The sequence below is a fragment of the Daldinia decipiens genome (assembly GCF_022478715.1).
Source record: "Daldinia decipiens strain CBS 113046 unplaced genomic scaffold F4813scaffold_37, whole genome shotgun sequence".
Classification (NCBI taxonomy): Eukaryota; Fungi; Ascomycota; class Sordariomycetes; order Xylariales; family Hypoxylaceae; genus Daldinia; species Daldinia decipiens.
The window spans coordinates 285273-304996 of record NW_026054580.1 but is presented as its reverse complement, the minus strand read 5'-3'; the positions used below and the strand labels follow the sequence as shown (position 1 = coordinate 304996).

At 46.3% G+C, this 19724-nt stretch overlaps 6 protein-coding genes across 6 annotated transcripts; 3 read left to right on the top strand and 3 right to left on the bottom strand.

Moving 5' to 3' along the window:
- Nucleotides 1-1049: 1049 nt before the first annotated feature.
- Nucleotides 1050-1957, bottom strand: F4813DRAFT_371047 (ribonuclease H-like domain-containing protein). The gene has a single exon (XM_049244571.1). The coding sequence runs from the start codon at nt 1769-1771 to the stop codon at nt 1247-1249; it is 525 nt and encodes a 174-aa protein (XP_049096426.1). The 5' UTR covers nt 1772-1957; the 3' UTR covers nt 1050-1246.
- Nucleotides 1958-3876: 1919 nt separating this feature from the next.
- F4813DRAFT_392712 (uncharacterized protein) lies at nt 3877-4581 on the top strand (the record flags this gene model as incomplete). Its single annotated transcript, XM_049247313.1, has 1 exon — nt 3877-4581. One exon carries the CDS (start codon nt 3877-3879, stop codon nt 4579-4581), a length of 705 nt encoding a protein of 234 aa, XP_049096425.1.
- Nucleotides 4582-4681: 100 nt separating this feature from the next.
- F4813DRAFT_382683 (glycoside hydrolase family 43 protein) lies at nt 4682-5725 on the bottom strand (the record flags this gene model as incomplete). Its single annotated transcript, XM_049245844.1, has 2 exons — nt 4682-4785; nt 4852-5725. The coding sequence occupies 2 exons, from the start codon at nt 5723-5725 to the stop codon at nt 4682-4684; spliced, it is 978 nt and encodes a 325-aa protein (XP_049096424.1).
- A 313-nt stretch (nt 5726-6038) lies between these two features.
- F4813DRAFT_398980 (uncharacterized protein) lies at nt 6039-9361 on the top strand (the record flags this gene model as incomplete). The annotated part of the gene is made up of 8 exons (XM_049248112.1): nt 6039-6091; nt 7355-7547; nt 7595-7817; nt 7911-8024; nt 8100-8156; nt 8206-8397; nt 8452-8476; nt 8518-9361. 8 exons carry the CDS (start codon nt 6039-6041, stop codon nt 8687-8689), a joined length of 1029 nt encoding a protein of 342 aa, XP_049096423.1. The 3' UTR covers nt 8690-9361.
- A 1084-nt stretch (nt 9362-10445) lies between these two features.
- F4813DRAFT_209645 (uncharacterized protein) lies at nt 10446-11909 on the top strand. The gene is made up of 2 exons (XM_049239641.1): nt 10446-10689; nt 10761-11909. Exons 1-2 carry the CDS (start codon nt 10577-10579, stop codon nt 11683-11685), a joined length of 1038 nt encoding a protein of 345 aa, XP_049096422.1. The 5' UTR covers nt 10446-10576; the 3' UTR covers nt 11686-11909.
- Nucleotides 11867-14129, bottom strand: F4813DRAFT_371043 (Aminomethyltransferase folate-binding domain-containing protein). Its single transcript, XM_049244570.1, has one exon. It carries the CDS (start codon nt 13478-13480, stop codon nt 12134-12136), a length of 1347 nt encoding a protein of 448 aa, XP_049096421.1. The 5' UTR covers nt 13481-14129; the 3' UTR covers nt 11867-12133.
- Between the last annotated feature and the right edge of the window lie 5595 nt (nt 14130-19724).

The following is a 19724-nucleotide window of genomic DNA, read 5'->3' as shown; positions in this document are numbered from 1 at the left end:
AATAGATATATCCAATAGGATAACATAAAACGGGCAGATAATCCACTCATTTTCATCCCGCATCACCGCGGAAAAATGCGGCCTGACGGTAAGTCTGATAGAATCATTGCTAATAGGAGGGAACTCGAGATAGATAAACTAATTCTCTTGACGATTACGCATTTAGGATATAGATTCCCATGCCAGATGCTCAACAGTACACTTTTTAAGCCTCTATGAAGTTGTCAGGGGACAAGTGAGACTAGTATGAATTAGGTATAGATCTACATAGAACAGATATATAAAGGGCGCGAAGCGCCTTCGAAAGAGGATAGAAGGTTAAGCGTTAATAGATTTATAGTATTACACGGCTACTATATAGCAGCTTCGCTGCTGCTTCCAACATTTACTCTACGTATGACATCCATCAAGGGATATCTCTGACAGAAGTGCTAGGAGCTGTTCGCGATTAATGCACTAACACGTCCTTCTCTGAACATCGTCAACTGCATTACCTTGATAACTAAGGGAGAAAGGGACTCGGTTATTAAGCCGATTCAGATATGACCTGTAAGGTTTCTCCTGCCAAATAGATCTGCACTATTTAGGGCCGGCGTAAAATGTGCTAAGTCTAGCCAGAAGGCTGGGATATGACGGGGCCTGGTCAATCCTAACCAGATGAATCCATTTACTTCTAGAAGGTATTATATATGTACGTGTAGGGTTCTAAAACTCTACTTCTTGCCGTCACCGTATGTGAGAAGGGCTTCGCTCGTTTCTTCTTCTTCTTCTCGAACTTCGAAGTTGGCCATTCCATTGAACTTGTAATCATTTTCCTCGCGATAGGTTTTGATTGCCTGTCAAGGGTTACGGATATTGGAATAGAATTTTGTTTCGGATGGTTGTTGATCGGGTTTAATCTGTGCCAGGTATTATATAACCTTATTCAGGTTGTCTGTTGAGGTATTTGTTTGGCTGATTATTTGGGCATCATCAAGAACGACCCGATCTATTATTGTCATTTTGATAGTGTCCTTATATAAGCCGACAGCATATTCAGTAGCCCCACGTTTCAATATGAAATTAATATAAAATTGATTATTTGAATCTCATTGAAGTAGCCTAATGCTCGGGGTAACTTGTAAGTTCTAGAAGAGCAGGTCTCAGACAGCTCTGTCACAACTAACAACACGACAAGAAGCAGCAAGAGTGCGAGAGGATGCACACCTAGAAGAGAGGCCATCCATCGCTCGGACATGAAAATATGTTACCAGAAGCCGTCAGAGCTATATCCGGTCGAAGCGTCTTCTTCGCCACTCAGAAGTTCATCGCAGGCTTTGTGAGCCTCTGTGTTCTGCGCCCTTGGGATGTAGAGATAGTCAACAGTCCCCAGCTCCTTGACACGATCGTCCAGGTCAGAGGCTTCCTCAATTAGATCTCGGTTCGCGACCTCGTCTCCTTTTGCATTTATCCATCCGTTATTGCACCATTTGTAGACCCATTTAGACATGCAATTGACCGCGTACCTAGAGTCTGACTTAATCGAGACGGCTAGTTTGGGTTCTGATTCCAACTCATCATATTTCTCCAACGCCCATTCTAGAGCAATGATAATGGCCAGAATTTCGGCTCTCTGACTCGTCGCCCACTGCGGTGTAGCATCTAGGCGTCGCGTCCTGGTATAGTAAGAGGAGCTTCTTGTCATGAGGCACGCAGCGGCAGCTCCTTCGGCGTGACTGTAGCCGTTGCCTCGACAGCCACCGTCCACTTCGAACTCCATGATGTACACCATAGCGTCAGTGGTAAACTTGAGGATTGTCTTTGGCTATCCCATACCTAAGTCAGCTATTCATCCGCGTAACAACCTAGGTTGGGTAACAGGTAGGTATGTGTCACACAACTAATACGTACTGAATGGGCGATATATGAGGTCTAATTGATGATATTCCTGATGATCTGATTCATTGAGGTAAAATCGTGGGAACGCGTGTTACACCGCTACCTATTTTACATGAGACTAGGGATTTTCAGGTCACCTGACATGGCTGACTAATCTGACAGTATGCAAGACATACAGTGAATGACAGTGTAACGAGGTGGGATCTTGGTTTGAAGGTAACAACGTTGATATATGGATCTAATACCAGGTGTATACTTGGATTAACTACTGACAATATTCCATCTATCTATCGTAGGGCACTCAGACAGCTGGGGCACCTCAAGCCTTGAGGTGCTCAGGTGCCCAGGTGCCTATAAGTGGTTCACTCAATGCGATGTGACCCTGCTCTCGGGTCCTAGATTATCTATGATCCTGGATTCCTGGATCATATGGAATTAGGTCGTGTCAGATTAGTTAACCCTGTCAGGTGGCCTGAGAACTCTTAGTCGGTAACATTGCGATAGGAGTAGAAGACCATAGGTTAACCGTTTACCATCCGCATCTGGAGTTAGTACTATTTACATAAGACTTTGACGGCCCCTAATCTAGCTAGAAATAATCTAGCTAGAAATAGAGGGTACGCTAAAAGTTCCGAAAAGGGAATGATTTTTAGGTTTCTCGCAATCTGATTGGCCAGACTTTTCAACTACCGAGACCGGATACTTTTATGAAAAGGGAAATAAGCGTCCTACCGGTAATCCGCGCCTTCTGATATGATCTAAGACTCGGGAGCAAATGATTGATCGGGAACAATTGTTTTTAGATGGAGGCTCTGTAGAAACTCGCACACATTGGGGAGTGTTAGCTTTAAGGGTGCTAGGAGCCTCGAGTTCCGGAAAGCAACGAACGTGTATCAGTTTACTAAGAATGTTTGAGTATCACATCGCTTATCTGGTGGGTTGTCGAATGCGCTCGCGATTTGAGCTATAACGCATTATGCTTGTTGGAATATTCCAATTAGCATTGCAGTTTTGGAAAGCTGTCGATGTTCGGCGGCATGCATTATACTTTCCCGACTAGTTACGTAGATCCGAAGGGCTATGTTAGGTAGATCGTGGTGGGTAACTACTAGGGGAGCTAACTATAAATAAACAAAATAGGTACTTCCGATGTAAGAGACAACACGAACGGTCTTACCTATCAGCGGTCCCCGGTCTCGGGTCCCCGTTGGTTTTCGGGCCGGATAAATGGGACCACAACCCCTTTTCATATTGGCGTCCGTTAGGTCCCAGTTTTCTCTCGGGCCTGTTACTCGCGAAAGTGCGCCATGTATTATATATTGACCGCGAGCCACATAGCCCCAGATGTTGTATAAAGGTTTTGCCCGTTTACTACCCTCTATACATAGGGCTATTAAAAAGCGATTGTGATTGGAGTAAGGTGATGTAACATTATGCGGCAAAGTAGCAGGCAGCTGAGGTATATTAGGTAACATATCATTCTTACTTCCTAGACTCGTGCCCATCACAGGTGTATATCAAGATATTAATTGAGGCGGGCAATCGGTGATTTGCCTTGTCCTAAATGCCACGCGAAGCATAGTTGCATATCTCAAAATCCTTTTCGCCCCCTTTAGACGTAAACCATCCATCATTATCACATATATCCTCCGATAATCATGAAATTCACCTACATCTATATGCACTATTAGTAACAAAAGTATTTATAATATATGTTATTAGTGACCGCGTGCATCTTGTAATCTAATACCTTAGGAGGTACCTTCCCTACCCACACGCCTCAAACTTTTGCGTGATCTATATAAAAGGTCAAAAGCCTTACAACGACCACCAAAACAAGTGAACTAAGATCCCGAAAAGGCAACTCGCCAAAGAGCAGCTATCAGTATTCAAGAGCGCTTAATCCCTCTACAGCCGATGTCAGAGTCCTCGAGATCCATTGCGGTATTGGAGAAGATCCGGTGGAATGTAACTTTTCGGTATTATGCAGTTTACATGATGGCATCCCAGAAGCCATGTCATACGTCTGGGGCGAAGATGAAACGACAGCGGATTTTAGTCAACCAAAAACCGTTCTCTATCAGGACGAGCCTCTGCGAAGCCGCATTTCGCGATGGAAAAGAGCCTTCTGGTCCCTCCTGGGTTCTTGACTTTGTCTACTCTAACGCAAGTCATCGTACCTGTAACTCAGCAAGGAAGGTGTCGGATCGGGAGACATTGGATGGATATCTTTTCCAGAAGCAAGTCACACGCATCCAGTCCGAGGACGCCACTAAAAGTGTATGCTATGCTACCCCGACAACTCTATTTTGCACGGGGTACTTCATAGATCAAGTCAGCGGGGTAGGCGAGATACTAAGCGTAGACGAGGATCCAGTTAAGTATATGGTAGACTTCATACTTAGTATCTACCTCACCCGACAGTCAATACTAGGCTTGGCTGTTCCATCAGACTACATAAACAACCTAATGAAGGGAGATTCAGAAACTTCACTCATGTTTTATTCCTGGCTAGACCTCTTCACTTTGCAACAAGAGGATCATAGATTGGGAGGAGATATCAAAGAGCTTTATAAGACTCAGAACCTCGAGCTTGCTGGAAAAGATCAAGTCCTTGCCTATTTGTCGTTTCCAGATTGTTTAGCGAGTCTCTTAAACCAGGCTGAATGTTGGTATATTCAGGTTGGTCCCAAAGGCGTATAAGGAGCTAAATTTCATAGCAATGCACTGCAGGAGCTCTATTGGTTTAGTTATCCTAAGGCAACTAATAAATATTCTAAATACCATCACAAATTTAAGTAATTCAAGACCCCTTAACAACCGCAGGCCACCCGGAACTGAAGTCAAGCTTATTCCAACCAAAGCGGAACTCATTCGCAGGAGTCTTGCTTTGAACATTGTATGGCACTGAGACCGTACAGTTTTAGTCTATGTCCTCGTTGTCATATAAAGAGTAATAGTGAAAGTACTTACCATAATGGTAGTATATAATAGGTCCCCCGGCCTCGTCATCAACAAGGACCCCTTGACCGCCGGGAGCCCATATGTCATTATGGGATCCCAAAATCTCCTTGCCGCCGCTGTTGTTAGCACAGTCGACCCCTTTTTCATCGACGTAGCCGGTACCCGGTTGCCTAGAGCGGCACGCCATGACTTTATATACGTCGCCCCTGTCGACCCAGTGGCCATCTGGTTGCTTGCAGCATCGGCCAGACGAGAAGAATAGGTAGTACCAATCCTGCCATTTGATGATGTAAGCCGCCTCTGTCGGACCGGTTGGGAAAGCCGACGTTTTGTTGTTGGCGAGGTGGTTGATATTCTTGTTGGCACCATCCGCGATCTTGATCGGCGGATCCGCTAGTGGAAGTTGGAAGAGGCCCTGCTGGTACGAGCCAAATGTGAGAAGGTTCCGACGATTCCCTCCGTCGTCGATAGTTAGGAGAGCGGCGTCGAGGATGTTGTACCTCTTCGCCCAATCGATCTCAAGGCGCCCGTGCCACTCCCAGTCACCAATTTCGAGCGTCTTGGATGAAGCGACGAGGAGACTGGAGTTGTGTGCCCACGTGTGTATGGCAGGATCTGTCACGCCAACTGTAGAATATTCGAATTCGTGATTGTTAATATAGACGAAGTACGTGTCACCCACGCGATGTATCGAAGGGGCACCGCCATACTCGCGGAATTTTGCTGTGCCTTCGTGCGTCCAAGGACCGTACAGAGAACTAGCCGTCCAGACGCTACCATTTTTGCCTGTGGTATATAAGAATAGTTTGTTGTCCGATTGACGCCGGATTAAGGCAGGGTCTAATGTCTGGGCGATAGGGTTGTTGGGAATTGTGCCTTTCATGACCTCGGGAGCTGGCCAACCATTTTGAGCTGAGACATGCTCGGTCAGGAGACCTGCGATGAGTCCTGTCGTGAGAGTAACAAGTCCTTTAGGAATCAACATTATGGAGCCCAAATAAACAGTCTTAAAACTATGGGTTAACCTATTAGCACTGAGAGAGCAGGTTATAAAATCACCGGACTCGTTCGAGAACCAGAAGGTTACGCCCTTTTAATAGACAACGGCAATATGCTTCTTACGTATTGAAACCCACGCTATAGATAAATCCCGTGTAGTCATCTATTATGGTCGTATTCTATCACCATAGAACGCGATGGAGGCTGACGCACTGCCACCTTTACAGATTACTATCAAGGATAATAGTGGGTAAGAAATTCAGCTTTAACTTAATATATTACATTCAAGTCGTTGGCGTAGTGCATTTTACCAGCATATGGTTAGAAAAGGCACCGCTATACTATTTTCTCTCTCCTTAGAGGATACGGGCATTTCAAGTAAACATAATCCCTTTAATGAAGTCTTAAACAGGTACAGAAGAATCAATTCGTTGGATGCTTGTAGACCTAGCCTGCCCGGCATACGCTATTCTTATCCCTGCATTGAATATACTAAATATACCGAAAGTCGGGTACCTGTGGGGTAATTACGGAGATGCTGTACGGCACGGATGAAGATCCCTGAATGCCGTCGATCTTAATCCTAGTCCATGTCTAGCTTCCGGGAAACAAGCCGGCCGTCGGCATAGCCAAGTTTTGATTGGCTATATTTAATAATACAACTATTACAGAATTTAAGAAGTATCTTGTTCGTGCTTCTGAATGTATAGAATTTCCCATGTAGACCTGACACTATAATTCTCATTAGTTGAGTAACCCGCTAACTACCGGGTAGTCGATTGCTTGTCTCCCGATTGTCAACTGGTCTATGATTTTAAGCGCATTCCATATTTTCGTAATCATCTCTACGTATTTTTCAAAGCCGCTGTCTGGGCTGACAGTGCCATCTCCGGCAAACTCAGAAGCTAGGTAGATCAATTCATCCACTGTCACATTCCGATGGTCTACCACTGAGATATAGAGATGTATGCCAAGATGTTCTTGTGAGTTGAAATCGCTCCTTTCGTGGCAAAGTTGTACTTGTACGTATACATGTCCACGCGGATAATCACATTTCTAGATCGTAGTTAGTACCTCTAGGTATTATTCCCTATTAATCAAAATTTTCAACTTGCTGTTTGACGTGGACGAAAAGCTTTATCGTAACTCTCTCCGGCTAAGGTGTCTCTGAGGATAGTGAAAAGCCCAGTCTTAACGACATTCTTGAACCCCTCGAGGACACCCTCTGAGTCCGTGTCGCCGGCTCGTCGAGAAACATCAACTTCAGCTCCCTTCGAAAGTATCTAAGCGGGCATCTACGAGCTTCATCATTAGCTCAAGTTGTTATTTCGCTTCCTTCTCGTCTTTGCTACGCTTTCGGAGCCCTCGCGGTCATTTACCTGTTAGTGAATCAAATGAGGTCGCCTAGGTAGCTATGCATGATGATGCCAATGCCACATTGCTCAGCCTCTGCTCAATAGTTATATTAATTTATATAATATCCAGTCAAACCTGACCTTGTACTAAGTCACAGCCACAACGCCAGCCTTTACGCATCAACATGCCACCCAGTGCAGTACAAAAAAGCCCCATCGGATAGGCGGCGTATCTTCCACGATGTCATAGGATACGCCAAAGCTATACTCGAAAAGGCAAAGCCACTACTAGATCTAGATCAAACTGGCTATGGAAAACTTGCATGTGTGCCGCTTATCCTTGCTCTAGACGTTAGTACCATCTTACCGATACTCGATGTAATTCTAACCCATATAAGCTTACCACTCGAAGCCACGAGGCGTATGAGGATGCTCTCAACGCATTCTCATCTATTTCCCTTCTCCTCTGTCGTTATGAAGAACGAGAAAAAGACTATAAGAAACATCAAGCAGAGAACGAGACCCAGCTTGAACAACTGGAGAAACTTCTTCCTGACTTATACTTCGAAGTTCTTATTATACTAGTAGACTTGGCTAAACATTTTCAGAGGCGGAGATACGGTATGTTCCTTTCTAGGTTTAGAATAGGTGGTTTGATGGTCCATGAATATTCTAGAACCGATACTTCTCAGCTAATACGAAACGGGGTCACAGAGCAGGTCCTAAGGTCTACAGTTATTGACGTAGATGGGTGGAAAGTCAAAATGCAAGAGATTAAAGAGAAAGATGAGCAATGTGAAAGTCTAGTCAAGATAATAGATTCTAAGCGTAAGTGTATTTAGCCTAGGACAGATGGAGTCCCTCGATGAGTTATATAATATGGGACTAACATATTGGATGCAGTTACTCGAGATCTACATAATAAGATGAAGGGCTTTGATGAGGCAAGAGAACGAGACAGTATGTTCGAATTTCATACACGTATAACAGACATCTAACCACCGTTTAGATCATGATAAGCGAATAGAGAACGCACTTCAATGGACGTCAAGCCATGACTATTTAGGCGACTATAGAAATATAATTGATCGGTTCTCTAAAACCCCAGATACTGGAAGCTGGATCTTCAAAAATTACAAATTCTTGAAGTGGGACTCATCGCTGGGTAAAGGGCTCCGATCATTGTGGCTTCACGGCCCAGGTAAGCAGACCACTTAGATTCCTCCTAGGTTTTCACTAACCTAATGTACTTCAGTTGGTTGTGGGAAAACTACCCTAACGTAGGTCTTTTTACGTATATAAGAACCGCTTATTCCGATAGGACTTTCGATAGAACGCGAGTCATCGAGAAATTTCTCCAGAATTCCTGGGATTTCCCTAAGCATGAAAACAACCAAGTTGCTTATTTCTACTGTTCAAAGGCCCAGGGCTCTGGCAGCCAGTCATTAGGAAGTACTGGCGTCCATTGTACGCCAACTATCCTGGTCGTCTAAGAGTCAGCAAGCTACCCAGCCCATAATGTATCACTGGAGACACTTTCTGGATCAAAATAACCCGAATAAAGAACCACCGAAGTTAAATCTACAGGAATGCGAAACCCGCCTGGGGAAGATTTTCGGCCTAAGCGACCACATCACGATTATTATTGACTCTCTTGATGAATGTGCCGATCCGAAGGAACTTCTTGATGTATTTCAGAACTTCGAGGAACGGCTTCAGAAGAAGACTACCCCAACGGTCAAAGTTTTTTTCTCTAGCCGGGATGAAGTCGACGTTTTAGATCAGATCGATTCGAATCTTTGCGAAAATCTCATGTTAACACCTGAAAACACGGCGAATGACCTGCAAGTATTTGTAGAAAGTGGTATTGGAGATATCACTAGAAAGAGCAAATCACATCCCCTAGGTGGAAATAATGAACTAAGAAAAGATATCATCGATGCTTTAGTTGAGCACGGGAAAGGGGCGTGAGTTAGCACTGATACGTCCGGATCAATGTAAGATACTGACTCGAATCCAACATATTCAAATGGACACAGTTACATTTGGCCATAATAGCCAACTTTATCAACGAAGATGATATCCGGAAGTCCCTAGATGAGATCAGATATATGACCAGCTCAACCTATCTCAATAATACCGCCAATACGCTGGATTCATCGAAGCAGTTGCTGAATCTTTACGATACTTACGAGCTTCTCTACAAACAAAGTTAAGAGTCCGAAGGTAGGATTACTGAGAAATATATTGAGCGCGTAACAAGCAACTTTCTCGTGATAAACAAGGACTCGACAGTGGAGTTTGCTCACGTCTCCGTTCAGGAATATTTGCAACATGCAAGGTCGAGGGATATGAATATATGTTCTCCTACTTTATGAACCATTATTATCCCAAATTGTCTAAGTACGGAGATGTGGTCAAGGCAATCTTCAAGGAGTATAGGGGAATGAAGAACGAAAAAGGTTCTGCTCAGCATTTCATTCGGCAGCATATTGTGCAGCCACTTGAGAATTTATTCAAGGAGCTAATACGGGAATTCGGTCATAAACTCGATGATAGTTTTCCAGTTGTATCGGAGTTAGTTAATTGGGAATTTGTGTGGGATTACTATAAAGTACTGGAGGATAAGGAGGAGGTGGTTTCCGATCAGCATAGAAAGGAGTTCATGGACTTGATCGATCAATTATTTGATCAAGAAGATTACTTAGATATCTAGGTGCCTAGGTACATAACCTCTTATCCTCCAGATTAGTAATAGCAACTGTGAGAAAGTACGATACATACCTAAGCATTAAGGCATTTAAGATTTCTAGTAGTTAAGTGAGGTTATGAGATCTTACAAAATACATACATTTTTTAGGTACTGTGGAATATACGTGGTGGTCAAAAGGATGTTGTATTAGAAAGGAATTCTAATACCCCACTTTAGTGGTAAGAAATCTTACCTATATATGCGTTTAAGCATCGCACCTTCCAACAGTACCTACACCTTATATCTCTTCCCTTAGTCGCAGTCCTTAAGGCGTCAGGGTGTCAGCCCCCAGCGAAAATTAATGGCCAGGCCTTCGCATTTTACCCCGAGTTCAACATTACGTGTTATATTCAAAATATAAAGTGATTATTTAGCCTTTTTTATTATTAATTAAGATTATTATATTATTATTATATATATTTTACCGTTTGTTTTGTTTTTATAATCGTTGATTATTTAAAGAGGTTAAATGCCAAGACCCGGCCATTAATTTTCGCTGGGAATTGTAAGAAGTACATTAGGTACCTAGGTACCTCGTTACCTAATACAATTGATTCCAACCTTCATAACACAATCAACTTTTCACCCTCCTTCCGACCCAGGGAATAACAAGAGCAAAACAACTACGATGGATAAGTCCGACCTCATATTATATGCTAAGGAGTATGCGACCACGCAGGATCTATACGAGCTTCTCGGTGTAACATCTGACACGCCCAAAGAAGACGTCCACCGCGCTTGGTACGTCATAATCTATCCTTCATCTAACAGTCTCATGCATATAAATCACAATACTAACGTACCATCCATAGGCGCAAGCGCAGCTTGAAATACCATCCTGACAAAGCAGGAGCCAACTTCGACCCGGCGAAATGGGAACTGTTCGAGCGAGCGCGGGACGTACTGTCCGACGCCCCGGCGCGCGAGGTCTACGACTCGCAACGGTCCGCCGCCCTCCTGCGCGAACAGCAGCGCCGCGCCATGGACTCTAAGCGACGCGCCATGGTAGAGGATCTCGAAGCGCGAGAGCGCGGGGCCATCAAGCGCCCGCGCGGTGAGGACGACGGCCCTACGATGAGCGAAGCCGAGAGGAGACGACTGGTCGAAGCTGGAAAACGGCGTCTGGAAGAGAGGCAGAGATTAATGAGAGAAGCGGAGGAGAGGGAAAGGCAGCGAGAAAAAGAACAAATGGTACAAGAGAGTAAAGAGAACCAGAAGAAGGCGCAGCCGCCAAACCCGGAGGAACGAGGAGGCCGAAGAAAAACACCAGATACTTCGAGCGCAGCTGAGTCGAGGATGGATATCGACCCAGAGCCGCCAGCGAAGAACGGCGGCGGCTATGATGACCAGATCGCGGATCTCGAGCGACGGCTAGAGGAGGCGCGGCAGCGGAAAGCAGCCAAGAAGGAAAAGAAGACAGGGCGGAAGAACGGCGATGAGAAGCACAAGACACATGAGACTATACCTACTCCCGAAGCCTCGCGGGGACCACAAGCTGACGAAAAGAAAGGCACTTCCACGTCGGGAACAGCAAAAACATTTTCCTTCTCCACCTCTGCGTCCACCAACGGCAATACTTCCACTAGCGGCAAGCCCAGGGCTAAAGGGGACTTCGCGTCGACGATGGCTAGGCTGCGTGCCGCGCAGGCTGAGAAAGAGGCTCAGAAGAAAGCGGAAGAAGAAGAAGAAGCTGCTGCTGCTGCTGCTTCTGTGGCTGCTGATGGCGTTGGTACCTAATTAAACGACGGGGATTAGGTGTCCCTGTCTAGATACCTAGCTGCCGTTGTTCTCGATTTTGTCTCTACTACGTGTTATGATACCCCCCGACCTTCTATCGGAAGGATTCTACTTGAAGTGCACGTGTTAGAATAGAGAGAATATATATTCAAAATACCTAACGTAGAGTACAGGTCTTAATTCTTAATAGCGAATATTGGGATAATTCCAAGCCTGTGGCACGGCTTGCTACCGACTTTGCATGCCTCGTGATATATAATGTACCTAATAGTTGAAATAGAAGATTCATCAATATATCTATGAAGCGGATTTTAGTATACACAATACAGTATACAAGTTCACGCTATGAGCAATATCTCATAGCAATATAGTCACACACGTCCTCTAGGAACGTATAATATTTATACAGTCCACCCATTCAGCAACCGTTAGCAAAGCCAACCTACTCCTACGTGCCCTCTTGCAACCTCTCACGCATCCAATCCGGCACAAACGCCTTTATCTTGACAGACTGTCCTCCACCACCCTCCTCATCCATTCCCCATTTAACAACAAACTCATCGCGGGTCGGGTCAAACGGTGCTCCGGCAGCCGTCTCCCCCGGTAGTTCGACGTCCGTCATGATCTGCAGTCTGCACAGCGCCAGACCGACGTTTCCCACCCCGCGAAGCCAAGTCCCAGCGCTGCGGCCTTTGGCGCCGTCTCTGCCTATGCTCAAGTTCGCCGGGATGTTCTCTGCTGATAATTCCTCCTTGCCCTCTTCCCCGTGTATACCCTCGTGGGAAATAATATAGGGCTTATACTCGAGGGCTCCAGGCGGAGAAGAGAAAGAAGAAGAGGGATTGGGAGGGTACAGCAGACATGGCAGTATACGCTTACGCACGATGCCGCGGTGCCGCGTGCGGATCGTTAGTTCCTGTCCTACGTAGCACCCCTTGCGGAAGTCGATGCCTCCCATGAGATCCATATTGGCCTCGAGCGGAAGTGCCTGCTCGCGCGGTATCTCAGCCTGGCCCTCTGCTACGCCGAGCAAGTACCGCCTCACGCGATACGCATCGTCGTCACATTGCGCCAGGTCCACGTCCAGTCCACTCGCTCCCCCGCGTCGAAGGACCCGATACCCCATCCCAGGGGCACGAGTATCCGGCAGGACGATACTATCTTTCAGCTGCGACAACAGCGGACTCCCAGGCGAGGAGAGAGAAGACCCATCCCACACCTGCCACGCGGCAACTTCGCCCTCATCCAAGACCCGGAACGAGGTTTTGCTCCGCAGCTTGTATCGCTTGATATGCGACGCCAGCGTATGCACCTGCGCGGCATCCACCTCGACGATAAAAGCCTCTCCGTCCGCCGCGTCCGCGCTGATCCCCAGCGTGTCCCGGTACACAAACACGTCGTACAGCACGCGGCCCGTCGCATTCAGGAACCCGCTGTAGAAGCCCGGCGCCCCGGCAGCGAGACTGGTGTGAGAGGAGACCGGCGTGTTATGCCGATGTCTAGCGCCCGCGCCCCCGGACTCGTCAACAACGGACCGCGTGATCAGGCCGTGCAAGAACCTAGGCGCGTCCGGACCGGCAAGGCTGATCAGCCGCCGGGACGTCAGCAGCGCATAGCCGGACGGAGGTGGGGATGATGATGGTGGAGGAGTACTAGGAGCAGTAGCAGTAGCAGCACTTGCGCGGCGTGACGTCACCGAGAAACGGCGCAGCGATCTCTGGCACGACTGGCATACGAAAGGCAGAGGGAGGGGGCTTAGGCCGCGTCCGGGGGCGCTGCGCGGTAAGATCTGCATCGCGTGAATCTCCCCCGTATGGGGTAGGATAACTAACTAACCCACCCAGGTCCTAGGAATGATATAGACGCCGCGCCGCAGAGTCGTAAGCAGTACGCAAGCTCGCAGCTCGCAGCCTGCGATACGTAGTATTCTGTATACGTGGTATTCTGTATTTCGGACAGCTAATAACCAGCGAAGTCCGAGGCTAAAGTCTCTGGGCGGTGCTGGAATCCCTGACTAGAGGAAGGGGGGGGGGAGTTATCACGAGGCTTTGGGGGTGAATTGGTTGTACGGCGCGGCAAGGCAAGGTTACATAGGTAGCCTTGTCGGCTTGGCGTGTTTAATTGAACGAACCGTGCGTTCCGGGGGGTTTGGTTTGGCCCTCGGATGGAAAAGAGCTGTGTGATGTTAGGTAATTTTTTTTTGTTTTTCTGTTCGGTCTTTACACTGTTGCCGTGCCGCTTGCGAAACTTTCCGGCCGATGATTACATAAGACAATTTTCCTGGGAGTTCGGGAGTGGTTCGGCGTCGGTATCCAAGGACGGATTTCGGAGGGTTCGGTTCCGAAATCCTAGGTAGTAGGTCTCCAAGGACTTGTAGGAGGTAGTTAGGTATTATCTAGTTACCTAGGTTAGGTACTATGTAATTTCTATTTTATTTCGGTGCCTAAGCTATATAGCAGCCTCTGCCTGCTGGTTTAGGCACCTGACCTTATTAACAGCCCTACCTACGAAAGTACCTAGATACCTTCTACGGCAATATGAAATCCTTCCCGGAATGTACCTACCTAGCCAGCCAAGCTTTGGAGGGGTTATTCTGCCCTACGATGATTGACACTACCTAATGTACTAACATAAATCCGCCGTAGCCTCGGTTCGCAACTAAGGTTGTAAACTTTGATTGTTATGCAGATCCATTAGACCGGGTCATGTACTGTACATTAGGTAGTACCTAATGTATTATACAATACGAAGAATGGTTTTCCATGCTGTTGGCGCATGGTGCTATTATGAACAATCACATCGACTCGATTAGGATTCCGTATAGTCCGTGATCCGCGACCCGACGTCAGTCTTCTTTAATCTGCCGCTCCGGCTAGTAGTAAGCGATCCTCGCGGCTTCCAACAGTTGTGGCGATCGAGGCTTAGATATGTACTTTAGTCATATTAAATCGGGACCAGAGAGTCTATGTAGGTACCTATGTATACCTACCTACATAGGCATATCTCCCGTATCTCCTTGGACCCTTTTTGCATAACTAACTTTACCTACTTACACCAACACGTGTACAAGATAGACAAGTCCGTAAAAAGAGAGACGTGTAATGCCGAAGGGTCTAGGGTTATCACGTCAGCGAACAGCCCGTTATCTCATTATCTCATTATCTCAATGTGGATATTGTTTACGATCGCTATCATAGATCGTCTATATTACTACTCAATAACAACTCGGCAATCGGTAATTCCATTCTGCATTACGCACGTACGAGTCTTGTTTAATCCGATTCACGTTATAACCTATCATACCTACCTACCTACCTACCTACATACATACACACATACGTACATACCTCCTACACCCACTATGCATTTTTACCCGGTTAGAGAATCATTGCAGCCGAGGGAATACTCCGCGAACAAATGCCCGGGTATGGTAACTCCCCTATGTGCGATACCAACAAAGTTGATACCTTCAAGGCTTCCTGCATATGTATCTCCGTATGTACCTACCATTACCTACCATCCAGAGGTATGACGATCTCCTTGCATGCAGCAGCGAGCATTAAGAGCAAAGCCCGGATTTGTGTCACCACCTGTAACGTGTCTATAGATCCATCCGCCCTACTTGAGGTACGTCCATACTTTCGTATGGTATGGGAAGCGGTTTTGTTGTTGTATGTACATAGGTATGTATGTAGGTATGTATGTATGTAAGTATCCTGCTGGTGTGTTGGCAGTATTGTACCAAACTACATTATCCTCAACGACCCAACTATATGCCCAGACATCCAAAGTCCAAGCTCAATGGATAAACCACATAGTTTAGTCATCCTATGAGATGTCGAATACCGAGTGCATGTAATAGCTAGCTAGCTAGCTGACTATGTAGTACATAGCTAACAGCTTAGTTCCCCTTGGTGCAGCCAGTCAAGATATCGTATAGCTCTCTCCATAGTCTCGGCCGTGGCTAAGACGATGGCTAGTTGAGTGACATGCAGCCCGAATGATTCACACGGCCGTTTGAACCAGAAAACCGATGAATCAGCGTCGCTTTCCCCGCCGACGGTCCCCTCCTTGCTACCGTCGTGTCCCGCCAATTCGCAAAGCCTCACCGCTCCTCTACGTAGGCTAGCAGCCAAACCAGGCCGTTTGTGTGGCTGCTCCGCAATGGGCCCCTCTACGTTCTGGCGGTCGACGAGTGGATAGGTGCGCGGCGATGGCAAGATGACTAACTTGACTTATAAACCTGCTTCGCTTTGTCGGCTAGGGGTAAGGCGATTCATCGTAGGTATGTAGCACGTCCACGAGCCGTCTATTAACTTAACCTAACTTAACTTAACCTGCCTTGCTCTAACTTAACCTAACCCTCATGTACACAATATAAGCTGTGTAGGCCTACCTAGGTAACTATTATATAGGCAAGTATACTATGTACTAGACAGACAGACACATAGCATACATACGTATCACGTAGGTATCGTATCGATCACGTATCCGTAGTACATGGTCCGAACCCCAGCCAAGCCTAATTCTCAAGTTCGCAATAGCACAATTGGCAATATCTTCACCGAATGCTCTAGACATGTTTCTAGACATGTTTCATCCAAGAGGTGATCTACATATGGATCACGGGAAGATCTCCCTTAGGGGTTTGTCTCGGGGGGCCGTTGATTAATTGCATATCTCTTCTTGCATAGGTACTGATATAAGTAAGTACCTAACAAATCATTAGGCTAGATTCCGTATAATTGAGACTATGCGCAATTATATTGCCATCTGATTCAAAGCGCGACCTTGAACATCAGATACCGAGGTGTGCGACAGTTGCTCAATGGGCAATTCGCGAGATACATAGGTAATCTGTCTGTCATACAGTCAGAATTCTATCATAATGTCATATCGGCGATTACAGTCTACCGATAGTGGTGGTCTGTCTGATGGTGATCATAATGACAGTACTCTAATCATACATATTATACAACGTGTAATACCTACGAGTGCGACATGGACAAGTCCAAAATCATATGTTCGCATGTTGAGACGGCGAAAGGCTGCGGCATTGTTGATATCGTGATTTGAGTCTGTAAAGTCGGGGTTTGAAAGCAGACAATAAAAAAGCACCTTGTTCACCATCTCACCTGCCTACATTAGGTCGGTACACTATGTAGCGGATCAATATATTGTAAATTGGTCTTAGCGGGAAGAAGCAGTATCTCTCTTCCACGGGCAGCATAGAACATGCACGGTCATGATAATCGACAAAGGGGAACCAGTAGAAAACTTGGATGAAACCCAACCTGCGGCGACAGTAACGACAGTCAACCGCCATGACTGGCCATCTCCCTAAACCGTCGCCCCATCTATGGAGAGAGCGGTGACAGGCGTTGAAGCTGACCGCAGATTTGGGTTACCTAGTATGCGGGAGAGCAGGGGTGGTGGTTAAGGGTTAAGGCGCGGCCGTGCGTTGAGACGACCTTTCTCTCGACCGCAGCGAGCTACATATGTATGTATCATATGTATCATATATTATCTCAGCATAGCATCGTCATGAATGAGTTCGCGCTTCTCCGCTGCATTTCCCCTTTAGGGAGGACAGAGATTGAGCTATTGCAATCGCAACGCGTCAGACGGCTTCCTTTCGCGTTTGCCAGAATTGATAGGGCAACCATATTGACGCCTCTTCGCTAAACAGTTCCCAAGATGACATTGTTCCCAGACGGGCGGTTCTTGACGGTGTAGGGTGTAGAGTGTAGAGTGTAGAGTGTAGGGCTGGCTCCTGACAGCTTATTCGTCCCCAGCCGGATGCGAGGAAAGCATTTCCGTTCGAGATATTAGATTTAGTAGGGGTCCATCATATACATACCTACCTATCATGTATGTACATACCCTTTATCTTTATCTCCTTGTTATTGTCTCTCTCTGGCCTAAACGGTACTTCTCCGAATTGCCTATTACATAGGTAGATACCCGTCATTTTCGTCGCCGTTCAGGAGATCTAGACCCTGCAAATGCAAAAAAGTAAGAAACAACGTAGCGTCCGAAAGGGGAGATTGAGCACAAGTCGAGTGCTCCGTGCCCCTTGCCCCGTGCCCCGTGCTCCGCGCTTCGTACGATGAGGTACCTATCAAGTGATCCGCGGATAAACCATGACTTGTAGATTCGGAAATGCTAGACTAGCTGATAGCTAAACCTAGTCATCGCCGACGCTTCACGAAAAGAAAATGACAAAAGAAAATCTATAGTTCTTGTTTTATTTTTTATTTTTTCATCTTTCAGCCAGGACGGTAAACGAGATTGTGGGGAGGTGTCACAGACAGCTCAGCCCCCAAACGAAGGTCCGCCTGAAAATCGCGGCAGAAGTTGATTGGACGATTAACGGCCGCTGGCTCTTAGTCCTCCACCCGTTGCGGGAAACCCAGACGGTTGGGACTGGAAAAGTCAAGTCTCGACGGTATTTTGCGACTTGACATAGATTTAAAAAGTGCAAGCTAGACCTGATTTAGTTTAGACCACGGTATTTAGGTCGGTGGATCTAAGATAATCACCCGACGACCCGAGTACATATCAAGGTCACTTACTGCATTACATAATCGCGCTCTTGTGCACGTTCCCTTGTCATACACAAAAGAGTACCTACCTAACCTACGAGAAATACGCCAAGTCGCTGGTAATCACCAGCCGGAAGGGAGAGCCTTGTCTAGCTTTGCCTACCTACTGCCTGGTGGTGAGGGTGAGTAATTACCTACCTCATAGCAAGGGACCGACTAGGGTAAGCGAGAGCTTCCTTGCACTTCAGTTCCTTTACGTGCGTACCCCTGTAGCTAATCCAACTTAGGCAAACCTAAGACCTTTTTTTTTTGTTCCAATGATCAATATCCTCATTCCGGCACAAATCGGACTTTATGGATTTAATGCTTAGCTAATTTCCCCTTTCTATTATACATGCCTACCTACATACCTCCCCCCCCCATGTCTCTGTTCCCAACCTGGGGTCCAAGGGGGGGCCATGCCTTACGAACCCGGCATGTTTCGCTAAACATGTCCAAGTGACGCCTTTCATATTCTACTAAATTCCTTTGTCGTGACAAGCTCAGGGTTTCGTTCATCTCGGGCTTTTCGAGATTAAATAAGCTAGGTTAGTTGGCTTTGGGCTCCAGACCTGGCGAGGCTCGGGGTCCGGCACTAAGGCGGGGTTTATCTTCGCACCGAGTCGATTTTTTGTAGAAGGAATAATAATACCTAGTGAATACATAATAATAAATAATAGTTAGTAAGGAAGAAGACAATTCTTTAGGATTCGATTACTAGGAGAGGTTCGACCGGTTAGTAATAATATCCGCTCCCACCTCGGCATCTCAAACGTGATAACAACTCAAGTCTTGTATTACCGATATCGCGGACGCCGCGGCGCGCATCTCGTACCTACGTATCCACGAATTCCATAGCACATGACTCAACAAATGATCTGCGCTCGGGTTTTGGATTGGATCAATCAATCAATCAATCAGATAATCACTGTACACCTGTCAATATAACTACCTATGCACATAGGAAAATGTGATAATGTGATGAGGCTTGTTCACGAGGCAATCAGTCACTAGCACGTTGAGGAATTATAGAGGTTGACTAATTATGTTTTATTTTGATTGATGGGCTATGGCTTGCATGTGCAAGCTGTTCTTAGCCTTCGCTATGTAAATGAGATTTAGATGCAGCGAGAGCCTTTCGTGTTCCACTCAACCTTTGAGATCCAAACCCGATATGTGCGCAAAAAATATATGATTTGCGTGGGTTGAAAACCAGGGAGCGAAGCAAGCCCCCGCTTGTAGCCAAAATGGTTACCGCTTTCGGTAACACTCTTCCGATAATCCTCCATCGTCCAATAGAAAAAATAACTTGTGAGCGGTGACATCTCCCTCCCGCTAAAAAAGCCAAGCCTGGTTTCTAGGCTGCCGCGGTAATACCCGATACTATCCTCCTCCTCATAATACCATAGAGAGTGAGACAGAAAAGGAAATCGATCAAATGAAGTCGCTTGCGCT

Coding starts and splice junctions, on each gene's coding strand:
- F4813DRAFT_209645 (XM_049239641.1), top strand. CDS start 10,577: ATGGATAAGTCCGACCTCATATTATATGCTAAGGAGTATGCGACCACG. Junction 10,690..10,760: donor GAAGACGTCCACCGCGCTTG/GTACGTCATAAT, acceptor TACCATCCATAG/GCGCAAGCGCAGCTTGAAAT.
- F4813DRAFT_371043 (XM_049244570.1), bottom strand. CDS start 13,480: ATGCAGATCTTACCGCGCAGCGCCCCCGGACGCGGCCTAAGCCCCCTC.
- F4813DRAFT_371047 (XM_049244571.1), bottom strand. CDS start 1,771: ATGGTGTACATCATGGAGTTCGAAGTGGACGGTGGCTGTCGAGGCAAC.